Source organism: Plodia interpunctella, chromosome 14 (genome assembly GCF_027563975.2).
Source record: "Plodia interpunctella isolate USDA-ARS_2022_Savannah chromosome 14, ilPloInte3.2, whole genome shotgun sequence".
Classification (NCBI taxonomy): Eukaryota; Metazoa; Arthropoda; class Insecta; order Lepidoptera; family Pyralidae; genus Plodia; species Plodia interpunctella.
The window spans coordinates 7,331,020-7,344,446 of NC_071307.1; the positions used below are offsets into that span (position 1 = coordinate 7,331,020).

The following is a 13,427-nucleotide window of genomic DNA, read 5'->3' on the forward strand; positions in this document are numbered from 1 at the left end:
TGGTACTTGAAAATAATCTTATCTTTTATTTCATGTAAAATAAGGAATAGGGCACAACGTTTTATATTTGTTTATCGTTTTATTTCTATCATAGTCAGCTCAATCTAAAAAGGTTTGTGAAATACCATTTTAGCATTATGTGACTTGAGAACTTGTTATATTTTTACACTTCAGCTAAAACATGATTACTATAACAGTGAACTCTGTCGGTTGACTGGTAGAAAAAGCCTTAGGCTTTACATTTTAAAGTTAAATAAATAAAATAATATGTCCGCAAAATATTTGGAACCATGTCTACGAAAACCGCTCAAATGAAAATTGAGCCACTTGTATGACTTTAAAACACAGGTCTAGAAATAGAAAGACTAAAGACTCCAAATATTTTCTTAGTCTGATTGACGTGAAATATTTAGATTAGGGGATAGCCAACAAGTTAGTTGCACAAAAGATATGCTAGTGCATACTAGACATTCTGCGAATTTGACATTTTGCGACCGCTGGACATTCTGCGACTAAATAGTTTTAACATTAGAACTCGTTGCCGACCCTACTTTAGGTTACAAATCATGTGACTTTAAAAAAAACACATCACTGTCAAATAGAAACGGCTGCTTCAATGGAGTGAGGTATTCTCTTTTGTAAAGCTTTTTATATTTGCTTACATTATACTCATCAGGAAGGTCGCAAGGCCAAACTCACTCCATGTATTTATAAAACGGTAATTTGAATTTTATCGTATACAGCGTGCGTTTTTTATTCCGGTGAAGGAAAAACATCGTGAGGAAACCTGCATTCTAGTTGCTATTTTATGACCATTGGTGAGACCATCGTTGTTCCATGACTGAGGCCCTCACTTCTAGACTGAATCACCAAATTCCATATCATCTTCAAGTTATCATTAACAATAAACATTATCATATTTCAGTTTCTTTCATAAATGTATATTTGCACCGCCGGAACATCTATCATGCTGCTCGCCAATCGAGATACACGTCCACGCCCGTTGGATGGCGGGTTAGGTTAGGTTAGGTTATAAAATAAACAATAAAATCTTTTTTATTTATTTTATATAATAATTTACCAAAATATTATTACTTCTTGCTTAGGAATGTAAGAAATTTAAAAGTTATTAGGGTTAATTTCACAGTAATAAACTTTCTTATCTACAGTAAATCTAGAACTAGAGATATACTATATTATATTAAAACAATATTATATTTTTAAACGCGTTATAAGAGGCGATGTTAAGTACATATTTTACAGTATTAGAACAAAGATAAATAAACAAATTGCAGAATTTGAAATATTCCTTCCAAAAAAATACATTAAAATCTATGCAATTCTCTAATGACAACCGAATGAAAATAATACAATGTCCGTCCGAATACGGCATGTCATGGTGATCCGCTAACCAAAATGCAACACGCTGTATATTGATCGGTACACTATTGAATGAATTGATTGTCGAGGCCCGGCCAATAGTATTGTGAGCGGCCGCATTAGGTACAAGTGTTTTGCGGAAAAATTGGAGATAATATGATGTTCATTCGTTCAGGTATTTCAAATTAAAAAATAAATCAAAACAGATTTTATTTCATTGATCATAAAAAAATATTTTATTGTCCATAAATTAATTCCACATAATTATTACTGATTTATAGCCGATTAGCAATGCAATTCTATTGGCGAATACGAGTATCTTATGTATTTTTATTACCTTTTTAATCTATCCTGGTATGGCATCTATCGCTGAGAATGAGCCTTGCCATTCTTAATCTGTTATTAAGCATTTATTCAAGAAATTAGATCCTCACAGACACATTTTCGTGTCAAATTTTATATATTTTTTTTTCACCAAATATATATAAATTATTTGTATTTATTCTAATTGTATTAATGATATATGTTTGTTATTTCCAGGAGAACTCGATCCCTGAACGCCCCATCTCCCATCCAACAATTTGGACCATGCGGCAGGATAATGAAGAACTCTGCTATGGTAATGTAAGTATTTATTTTTATTTTACCTTTATTAATTGCCAGTACTCATCTTACTATTCACGCTACAACTTGGTGTGTTAAAAATAAATTGTTTGTTTCTAATACACGAGCGAGATTTTAAATTCAAACTAGTACATGCTACAACTTAAGCGGAACGTCCACAGCCAGCTAAACTAATTAAGGACTATAAGCTCATTGAACTAAGCTATAAGTTAGGTATATTATGTAGGTACTAAAATTATTACAAATAAAAAACCTCAAACGCGCCGCACCGAGGCAGCGTGCCCAGAATGCTGGCAGCATTTCCTCGCTGTACTGCCAGTATACGCTAAGCAAAAAAAAAATACCTGAGCTATAAGTAATATGTCCACCGAAAAATAAGTTATGGTCAGACGGATCGGTCTACATTAATATTCATAAACTTAGTTCTATTTTATGTATATTTTACGTAGATTAGCTGGTAAACTATGCCAGCTAAAAACTGGCTCAATTATGAGAGCTTAACTAAGTTACTTTAGTTAACGGTGGACGATCAGCTTTAGTGTGTCGATAAAAGTATTGTTGTCATCAAGAAAACTGAGTGGGAAATTCTGAACATTTATTGTTAAGAACATCCATTATAGTTGATTTATTTATGTAATTACATTTACATTTTCTTTTCGACGTCACAACAGAGTTCAGAAGTGACGTATCCGCTCCTTCTTTAATTTCTGATTGTTCGTTCGAGTTATTCCCGTGTTCAGTCAATATTTCAAATATGAAAGTCACCAATGTAAAAATCTAGTATACATATTGTTTATTACTTTGATAATGTGTATTATTAAAAGTATCATAAGTCATGTTATAGTAAATTCAAATAATGATTTAAAAGTGATATTTTAGTTGAGAAATTAAAAAAGAACTTGGTACTTTTGCACCACCTTAGCAAATCCAGAGCATGTCGTTAGTTCCGTGCTAAATTATAGTTACTAGTGAGTGTCACAACAGACTGTCAATCATACTAATATATGTTGCGTGATAAGTTGAGGACACTTGTACACAGCATTGTTTTTTATCTAATTTGCCCTCACAATCGTCAATTTAAAAATGTAAGTGCACTTTGCTCATTTATAACGACTTCTGGTACGTAATCATTTAACAGTAGAGTACAGGAATCGAATAGATTACATGTTGAGGCATTAAAAACAGCATGACAATGATATTTATCCGGCTAAATTTCGGGTTAAATTGTGGCCGTCCAAATCAAAAGGGACCTTATGGCGCCCGTCACTTACGCCATTATTGCCGTTGTTTTGTATTCGAACAACGGCAATAAAGACCTAAGTGCCAGCCGTCATAAGGTCCCTTTTGGTTTGGACGGCCACAATTTGCAATGTAAGGTGCAATAACTCCACCGGACGTATCATGTACCTTTCGATTGACATTGAATAATTTTTCGTTTTACCGTTTTCTTAATTAATTTCTCAAATATCACGATATTTAAAGTCGGTGCCTCTAACTTACTCTTTTCTCTTCTAAATTTCTGTACTTTTTTGGTATTTTATTATGTGCAATAGTTATTTCCAACAAACAAATAATGTATCGATGCATATATGACATGGCCGGTTCCTAATTCTAATACTAGTACTCATGACACATGAGTGTCCGGCCAATTTGACGTGAATGGTATTCTGTATTCCACCATTCCAATGCTGACATGACGGAAAACGTCGTGAGAAAACTTTTTGTGAAATGGAGAAGACAAATGGAAAAAAATTACATTTGCCACAAAAACGTCGTTGGCGTGTGAATTGCGATGATACATCTACGTAATGACACATACTCTTAAATAAAAATATTTCCGATGTTATGCCATTAATTTTACAAGAGTGCTCAAAGTTGATTTACTTGTCCTGAAAATATATTTGGTTTTCCCAAAGTAAATAAGTTGAAAAAAAATGAGGAAAAATTTAACTTGCAAGATTTGATGATTACTATCATTACATTACATGACAATACTTGTTCGATTAAAGGACTTTCGCTTTTATAATAATAGTTAGGATACTGCCCCACTGCTGGGCAAAGGCTTCCCCTCTGCACCATTCCTCTCACTCCATCGTGTCTCCTGCATCAATTGGGCTTTGTGTAGGATTCCAATTCGCCTCTCACTATCGAGTCGATTCGCAATAAAACGCAGCTAACAAAATCACAATGCGGCATTGTGATGATAACCACACCGCAATGTGATTGATTAAACCCTCAGAATCCTCAGATCGTCCAGATGTCCTGTTGATATAGATATAAAAATTCCAGGCAGATCCAGGACCCGGCGTCGCAGCGGCTGACGTGGTACAAGCCCCCGCTGACGGTGCTGGTCATCAAGAAAGTGCACGACGCCACCATCCTCACACCCTTCGTGCAACTCGTACATTGGCTAGTTCATGTGAGTTTTTCTTTACTCTTTGTCGTGCTTTTGTCTTAGGCACAATTCCTGTGGTTTTAGAGAACAATGGTCTAAAAAAGGAACGTTAATCAAAGATAACAAAACACTATCGGATAATTGGAGAACTCTTGAGTATGAACTCTTGATAATAGGTAGGCTACGTTTTGCCATGGGAGTCGGTGCCGCGAGCAACAATGTAATTCCGTTACAATTTCATAGATTATAATTTAAGATTTTCAAGATTTTGTGCACTCCATCCTGTACAACTGTTCTGCGAATACATTGAACGTGTATTGTTGATGTTTTTGTATTGTATTATCATACAATCAACTGTGACGTCACGAATGCGCGGCGGCCGATCGGGCGATCGACACAATAACATGCAAGTAATGAGTGAATTCACTAGAAGCGCCTAATGAGCTCGGTGGTAGCGGCGTCTTTTTTACTGCTGGTCGTAAGGACCTCTGGCCTCTATCCGATGAATTAATAACATTTTAGAGTTCCGTACCTCAAGATATAAAATCGGAACACTTACAGGACCACTTCGTTTTCTGTCCGTCTTTCTGTCTTTGAGTCAAAACCGCTTTTCGTACGCGTAAAAGTATCAAGTTGAGAATATCAAATGCTTTGTTTCAAAACTTTTCCTTGACTAGTATGTTTTGCTGCTGATGAAAAAACTGTATTAACGCTCAGATGAGAGATTCTGGTTTACAGATATTTTAGCTGGGAAAAAAACAATTTTTTTAATCAACGCGATCACAAAAATTACAATACTAATAATAAAAGGCTGGCTAGTAAATTATTTTTTGTAAATTTTATTTACCCTTTTAGGACAAAAGTATGGTAGTGTTCGTCGAAGCGGCAGTACTAGACGACACACTCCTCGCAGAGTATGGCGACTTCACAGCCGTGCGGGAACGACTGATGACCTTCCGCGCGGGCACTGATGACCTCACGGACAAGATAGACTTTATCATCTGTCTCGGAGGAGACGGCACGTTGCTGCACGCCAGCTCTCTCTTCCAGGTGAGACTACTGTAATGTTATAGCATTTTAATGGAATATAGCGACTTCACATCATTACGGGAACGACTGATGACCTCACGGACAAGATAGACTTTATCATCTATCTCAGAGGAGACGGCACGTCGAAGGAAATCAGAGCCAAATCTATTTTTCTTTTTTACCCCGGGCTTCAGGCATCGTAGCCGCTTGCAACCGAGAACACGCGAGTATGAGAGGGATTCACATATATCTCAATCAAGAAGAACATAGTGTAATGTAAAATTTCCTTTTTCCAGCAATCAGTTCCACCTGTGATGGCATTCCACTTGGGCTCGTTAGGGTTCCTCACGCCCTTCGAGTTCAACAACTTTCAGGATCAAGTCATGAACGTGTTAGAAGGTCAGTTTAGAAGGAAACTTTCTATACTTTTTTGCTGAATCTCAAATGTTTTGTGAACGTGAACCCAAGGGCACATGTAAAGAGACGCTTTTTACTGTGAAAGCGATAGCTATATATACAACTCTTTTTGTGGGTTTTTATTTTAAAGTTATTTCCGCGATTATAACGTACTAGCTTTTGCTCGCGACTTCGCCCGCGTTAATTTTCCGGGATGAAAGGTACCCTATGCCCTTCTCCATACAAATTCAAACTACATGTATGCAAAATTTCATGAAGATTGGTTGAGTAGATAGAGCGTGAAGAGGGAGTAAACAAACTTCTTTCGCATTTATAATATAAATAAATATATAGGGACAAATCGCACAGATTGAGTTAGCCCCAAAGTAAGTTTGAAACTTGTGTTATAGATACATAACACAAGTTTCAATTTTTTATTTGTTTCGATATTTATCTTTATATGGATATGTTATAGATATAACCGATCCAAGACCCAGGTCAATCTGAAAAAGATAATTTTACATCTGGACCAGCAGTCCGGCATGATGACCATTAGGCCACGGAGGTCGTCAAAATATTAGTTAAGAGTTTCCCGCATCTCCTCCTGCGGCGATATGTATCGGGTGCGTTCGTTACATAAACTTTCACGTGTTTACTTCGGTAGTTAAGAAATGAGCGTAATTTCTTCGAACCAAACTTAGGGTGAAAAGAGAAAGATTTGAACAAGATTACATAAAATTACTTTTCTCAGTAAGCGTAGCCTCTGTTCCGATTCTCTACTCACTCATGTGGTATCAAGAAAAGCGTATTGTTTCGCAGGTCACGCGGCGCTGACGCTGCGGTCGCGGCTGCAGTGCGTGGTGCTGCGCAAGAGTGCGGACAGCGACGTGAACAAGAAGAAGCCGACCACCATCCTGGTGCTCAACGAGGTGGTGGTGGACCGCGGGCCCTCGCCTTATCTCTCCAACATCGATCTGTTCCTGGACGGGAAACACATCACATCTGTGCAAGGAGACGGTAAGAATATTCGGATTTAAGATACAGATGTTATTGCATAGGTGTTGGAGGCACGAAGCAAAATAGTTAATACTAGCGGTCCGCCCCGGCTTCGCTCGGGTAAAACTATGATAAAAAAAGTAGCCTATGTCATTCCTGAAGGTTTCATCTACCTCTATGCCAAATTTCTTCAAAATTGGTCCAGTAGTTTTTGAGTTTATTCATTACAAACAGTAAAAAAATATAACTACAAATACATCTTTTCTCTTTATAATATTAGTATGAATAATTAAGAGAAGACGTCTTATTGTATTTGTGCCTTTTCACCCGACTCCAAGGGAAGGGCTATGTGTTTTGCGCGTATGTTTTATTACAGCTTTTATTTGATTTGCAATGTAACTATGTATGTGAATGTTTCAACTCAAATTTGAAACAGATGTCTACCGATTGAGCTGAAATGTTGTACACACGTTTAGTTTGAATGACAATGCATTATTATGATAAGCAAGACCAGATGGTGAACCTAGGAACGGTTCTAAATGTGGGTACTCCCGAACGGTTTACTGCACGATCATTATTTTTTTATCACACATTGAATGCAATAAGATCAAGTCAAAAATGACTTTTGTTCTTTATTGCCTTGCAACCCTGCTCTTACAACAAATTTAAAAGCCAAAATAAATATTCCCCGTGAGATTTAGTTATTAATTGTAATTCCTTGTCCAGGTCTGATAGTGTCGACGCCCACGGGCAGCACAGCGTACGCGGTGGCGGCGGGCGCCAGCATGATCCACCCGTCCGTGCCCGCCATCATGGTCACCCCCATCTGTCCGCACTCGCTCTCCTTCCGCCCCATAGTTGTACCAGCGGGGGTAGAACTCAAGGTACTACCACTTATTTTTTTTTTCATATTTTCTTCCAGGCCTCCTAAGGTTATCACATCCTGACTGTCTTTGTGTCTGATAGTAGTACCAGAGGTAGTAGGACTAAAGTACTACCATTGATTTATTTATATCTTCAGGACTAATAGTGGGAATAGGAAGTAGTAGTACCAGCAGTGGTAGGTCCCCATTGACGTTTGGCGTGTGGTTTCCGCCCTATATTAGAATGGAATGTCGTCCAAGGCGACTAGAGAGTTCAGATCGGCCTTGAAAGCTGATAGGTAACCACATTATTTCCTAAGGGTTGAGTCTATTTTCGGCAGTAAATTGGAAAGTGTAATCAAATTAGAATTAGTTATTACTAATCTAATCCATTTTGTGTAACTATCGACAAAATGAAGGTTAACGAAACGTGTTTCATATCTGTGTTATTAATTTCTTATATATCCTGTATTACTATAACATCCTCACAGTTAAAATTGATTGACCTAAGTATATTCTTTTTATGATATTTTTTTAGAAAACTACTTAAGAAAGTTTTTTACTTCACAGTTCCACAAAATAAATGTTCACTATTCTGATATGTGCACTTTAAAGAAATGCTATAGTTTTCCTTAACACAGTGCGTAGTGCGACTTTGCTATTTACATCTCACCATCGAGTCGATTCACCAATCACAATGCGCAATTGTGACGCAACGACAAAGAAACCACAATGTGATTGGTTCGTTGCGTCTCACTTCAAATCCACTTGTCAGTGAGAAATGTAATGCAAATCCGCACTTCACCTTCAGTTTTACATCGTTCACATTCCTTCTGCACAATTATAAAGAACATTTTGTATCTATTATAAAAAGCATAGTATGCACATTAGTAACACTAACACTGTTGAGCTACGGGTAATACTGGAGGCCCCAATGCTAAATTTTTTTTGATCCAAAGTATGTATAGCTATTTCTGTCATTTGTGGTTCGACCTCTCTTTCTTACACGGTGAAAGGTATACTATACGGTGACTACACTTGTGTATACCTCGCAATACATACCAAAGAGAGGTCGGACCACAGATGAAAGAGATAACAATATACGTACCTCGCATCAAAACGTTTTCGGGTGATTCGCAGAGCGTTTCGACCACTGCGGTCGCGCTGTCATTATAATTTTTCAAATTTTAACAAAGGCAAGAATGAGTTTTACTATATGACTTTACATTAATTACTCAGTACTGTAGTAATGTCAATTATATGAATGATTGATTTTGGAAATGATTCCTTTCTCAAGAAAATTGACGAATTGCAATGACCGCGCAGCCGCAGCGGTCGAAACGCTCTGCGAACCACCCTTTCGGGAGGGCGGACTTCTGTATTATTTATAGCTTAATGGTTAACACGAAATATCCCCAATTCCTTTTTTGAAGTCCTTTTTTTCAAATTGCCTTTTTAAACATTGTCCATGACATTTTAGATCGCACTTTCACCGGAGGCGCGAAACGCGATGTGGGTATCGTTCGATGGAAGAAATCGACAAGCATTGCAGCACGGAGATAGGTACTGCCAACTTGACGGCATGACCATAGACTACGTAGCACGCTTGACACGCCTAACCGTAGTTCGCTTGTTGTTAACCTGTAGATAAACCACCTCAGTGTAATTAGATTTTATGTATTTATAGTACCAGCGAAAACTTTCATAGGTATATAATTTTTTTGAATCGTGGGACTATTTCAAACTATGATAAACAGGGCCGTATCAACACTGCAGACTTGATCTGAAAAAAAACCATCACATAAAAATGCAAAAAGACATATCTCCCTATGATAGAGATCGTAAAAGATAATTTACGACCTCGGGATATAATGAACTATATACCAAGGCAATTGACCATGCACACCATGGTGCCTGGTGCCGAAGCCCAGCGGTGACGCGCAGTCTTGTTTCAGATAACGCCCAGTCTGGACGCGCGCAACTCGGCCAGCGTCTCGTTCGATGGCCGCTCGCAGTTGACGCTCAGGCCGGGCGATAGGTAATCTATATGGGTTGCTATACTATACCCCGTTTGTTTGGGTGTCTCTATCTATATATATTTACATGATTCAACATGTCTTTTTATTGATATTACCTAACTAAATCCTGTTTGAAAATTTATGGATTTTGATGAAATTTGGAATAAATATACGTAGTTAAATACTCAAATATATTTTGTCTTAGAAAATTAACCCAAAAATTGTGTAATGAGGGTTGAAAGTTTGTATGAATAACAAACGAGATGCTTTCTGCCGCGAACGGATAGGTCATTTATTCATTAGCACATACCATATATTATGAAAATCTTTACACATTACAAATTTCTTTTAATTTCTAATTTATGAAACGATTTGTGCGTAAATATACATTTTTAAAATATGTAATGTTATATAATATTTCAATAAAAAGACGAGATCGTGTAGGTATCACATTACCTTTATTTAAATACCTAAACAAATTTGGTACTTATAAGAATCTATCAAATAATCGGGGTTTTCGTAGCTCACGGGGTTCACGAGGTGGTCATAGATCATGCTTACTAACATGCTTTATATTTTATATTGCTGTTGCCAAATCGCCATTAACCACTAGAACATGAAAGTGCCTTTTGAAGTTTCATATTTCAACCAATCGCAATCAACATTACTGTTTTTTGATTGGATAATCAGCTGTCAAAATGTGAAACGTCAGAATGTACTACAATTTTCTTAACATTTCATATAAGTATCATAATAGCTGGTGGTGAATCATTTAAAATAATATATTCTTACGATTGGTTCACATTTTAAATATTTTTTTTTTAAATTACAGTTTATACGTTACGACATCCGTGTACCCGGTGCCTTCGATATGCGCCCAAGATCAGATCTCAGATTGGTTCGACTCATTGGCAGAGTGCCTGCACTGGAATGTTCGGAAAAAGCAGAAACAAATAGACGAGCTCAGCGACATGACGCACTCGTCCATGGACAACCTCGACGAACTGGAAAACAATCACCACGACGACCGGCCCGCGGACACATGACCAACATTACAAAACAAACTTAGCGTGTTGGTTTTTTATTCCTGCGTAAAAGACATTCGCTGCATAAAGCCTGATTTCGTTAGGGTTCAATATCGAACCGTTGTATAAAGTAAGAGGTTTTTCGATTGTTGTAAGAGTCGTGTGAATTTTGTGATATTGCTATGACCATGTTCAAAGTTAAGTAACATTCCCTTGGACAATAAAGAATGATTTTGTTATGTCTTCAATGGGGTATATTTTGTTCCTGTTTTATGAGTATTTTAATGTTCTACCCAGTGATGGTTTTGCCTGGGCGAAAACTTTTAAGCCCGGGGGAAACCCATCTCTGGTTCTACCTACTTTCAATGCTGTCAAATGTTCTTCGTTTTTCATTTTGTATTGATCTGCTCAATCTGTATTGATATTTGATTTATGTATAAAGTTTATTTATTTATTAAGGTAATGTTACAATGACAGATTTTATTCAGCCTAAGGTGCTACCAAGTTATACAGTGCCAATAAATTAATATAAGGTTATCTTCAGTGTTTGAAGGGCGCACAAAGGGTAGTTGTTAATTTGTTTGTCTCAAAATGTTCATAAAGCTTTTATACTGGGATTGGATATTATAGATGTTAAGGGAATTTAGAAAACCGCAATATCCAACAAAATATGAACTTCTATTTATTTTATACAATAAAATTTGGGCTATGTTCGGTATTTAAAAATGCAATATTTATAAATATTAAAACTATTGAATTTCTAAATGCAATGTCGAGAATATTTATCTCATTCTATGATTTACAAAATAATGTTAAATTTCCAATTCGTGTAATGAATGTATGTATATAGAATGTTTTATTACAAATTATACACGTTTTTGACCTTATTTGTTTTTTCTTATATTTGTAATGCAATTTGTTCTGGCCACATAAAAATTTTGCGCTTGCAAACACAAACATAATATAGATACATATACTTTTTAGACTAGGTAGTCGGAGAAAGTTAATACTAGGAACTAGCCTTTCTGGGTATAGTTTCTAGTCTTTCGAGTAACAAATGGCCTACTGTGTGTATGCGCCTGATATTACCACAGCTATTAGAATGATACTTAACTACCAAAGAACTATTAGCGATCATCCGTGCACCAAACCAAACTTTATTATGTCGTGAATTTTGCTATACAAAAGTTCTTGTTTGTAATAATAAATAGGCTGTTTCATCTCGTCAATGTCGCGTTACTATTACTATACCGAATTCTACTGCTCACACTGATAACCTCAAATGAAGCTGGTAAGTACTGACTGGTAGTACCACCAGGTGTAAGTAGATCTTTCAGAAAAACAAGAAATCTGATTTGCCTGATTTACCTTTTTACACGCTAAAACTGAATATTGATTTTGACTCTTTATACTTACTATCTTTGCCTGATTTACCATTTTTTCACTGTCGTTGTCAATTATCACTGTCAGTCTTACAGTTCCCAAAACTAACCTACAAAATTAGGGCAGAAATAAATTTTATTTATAAATAACGAAAAAATAATTAACACTGCTATAAAATGTCCAAGATTTCGACTTTGATAAACTATGTGGCGAAACGAAGTATTTCCCTGACAGTCCCACGACAGGGCAAAAGGAATTTCAAGAAATTCATTATACCAAACAAGCGGGGCTCCTATATCCACAAAAAGATGCAAGCTGGGCCAAACCCTGAGCTAGAGATTGATAATAGAGGAGTCCGTACTACTGGCTACGTACTTAATGGACGATTTGTCGAGGTACCGGAAATGATCCCTGAATTAATCGTGCCAGACTTAAAAGACTGCGACCTCAAGCCCTATGTCTCCTACAAGTCTGAAGATGTTATCCAAAGCGAATTTACGCCCCAACAACTCTTCGATGCAGTTTATAGTAAAAAGATAGTCACAGATTTCAAACAAGGAAAGTTGGATACTGAGGGAATGCCCCTTGAACCATCAGAAGACGAAAAATTAAGACCTGAGGAGGCAGTAGCGAAAGCAAAGAGAACTGGTTCTGATATATTTTAAGCAAACATATTGTGGAACAGTAGTGAATTAAGATAGTGTATATTTCAATTAAAGATGTTAGGTTGTATTATGTGTTTTTATGGTGTAAATTTGAAAACCCCAGAATTATCTTTTTATACAATCAGTTTTCTGTAATGGTGTTAAAGTATAAAGCCAACATCTAGGCTGTGTTATATGCGGATTGGTATTCAAAATGTTAAACTATTAATTAAGGAGAATGTATCTTAGTATTCGTGGACTTGAAATATTTATACATTTATGTAGCTGTTCTGGCTGATATTTTAACAAAATAGTATTATAACTGACTGATGTCAGTGCAGTTGAATGTTACATTATATATATCAAATTCCATATAATCAGTTTACTTATAATAACTATTAATCCCACAACTTTTAATGATTTATTGGCATATAGGTACATATAAGTATATACATGTTTTGGATGTTATGTCTGTTAATCTGTATGTGTCTATATATAAATAAATAAATAGGAAAAAACTCAGAGAGGTACATAATATATCTATCTGATTGTAGGTTCTTATTGGTAAATCTGCCACTGAGTAAATTGATAAATATCCTTTACAAATTATTGAAATGTACTAAAATAGGTAAATACATTTCTTCAAAATGCACAGATAAAATAACTAGACCCCA

General features: G+C 36.3%; 2 protein-coding genes across 12 annotated transcripts in view; both read left to right on the forward strand.

Moving 5' to 3' along the window:
* The window catches only part of LOC128675202 (NAD kinase-like), a 33,338-nt gene extending 21,725 nt beyond the window's left edge, over positions 1-11,613 (forward strand). For 5 of the 11 annotated variants that reach the window (XM_064436348.1, XM_053754461.1, XM_053754464.1 and 2 more), the window contains 8 exons: positions 1,921-2,004; positions 4,294-4,423; positions 5,255-5,449; positions 5,725-5,827; positions 6,644-6,841; positions 7,547-7,704; positions 9,639-9,721; positions 10,534-11,613. In XM_064436348.1, coding sequence (XP_064292418.1) covers positions 1,921-2,004; positions 4,294-4,423; positions 5,255-5,449; positions 5,725-5,827; positions 6,644-6,841; positions 7,547-7,704; positions 9,639-9,721; positions 10,534-10,747 — 1,165 coding nt within the window. In that variant the 3' untranslated portion in view covers positions 10,748-11,613. Of the gene's footprint in view, positions 1-1,494; positions 1,556-1,920; positions 2,005-4,293; positions 4,424-5,254; positions 5,450-5,724; positions 5,828-6,643; positions 6,842-7,546; positions 7,705-9,163; positions 9,247-9,638; positions 9,722-10,533 lie in introns of those variants that run through there. The other 6 variants (XM_053754460.1, XM_053754465.1, XM_053754459.2 and 3 more) reach the window with 3 other exon arrangements.
* A 573-nt stretch (positions 11,614-12,186) lies between these two features.
* Positions 12,187-12,841, forward strand: mRpL41 (mitochondrial ribosomal protein L41). Its single transcript, XM_053754476.2, has one exon. It carries the CDS (start codon positions 12,286-12,288, stop codon positions 12,772-12,774), a length of 489 nt encoding a protein of 162 aa, XP_053610451.1. The 5' UTR covers positions 12,187-12,285; the 3' UTR covers positions 12,775-12,841.
* The last annotated feature ends 586 nt before the right edge of the window (positions 12,842-13,427 follow it).

What these genes read in the sequence shown, in the direction of transcription:
- mRpL41 (XM_053754476.2), top strand. Translation starts at nt 12,286, where the DNA reads ATGTCCAAGATTTCGACTTTGATAAACTATGTGGCGAAACGAAGTATT.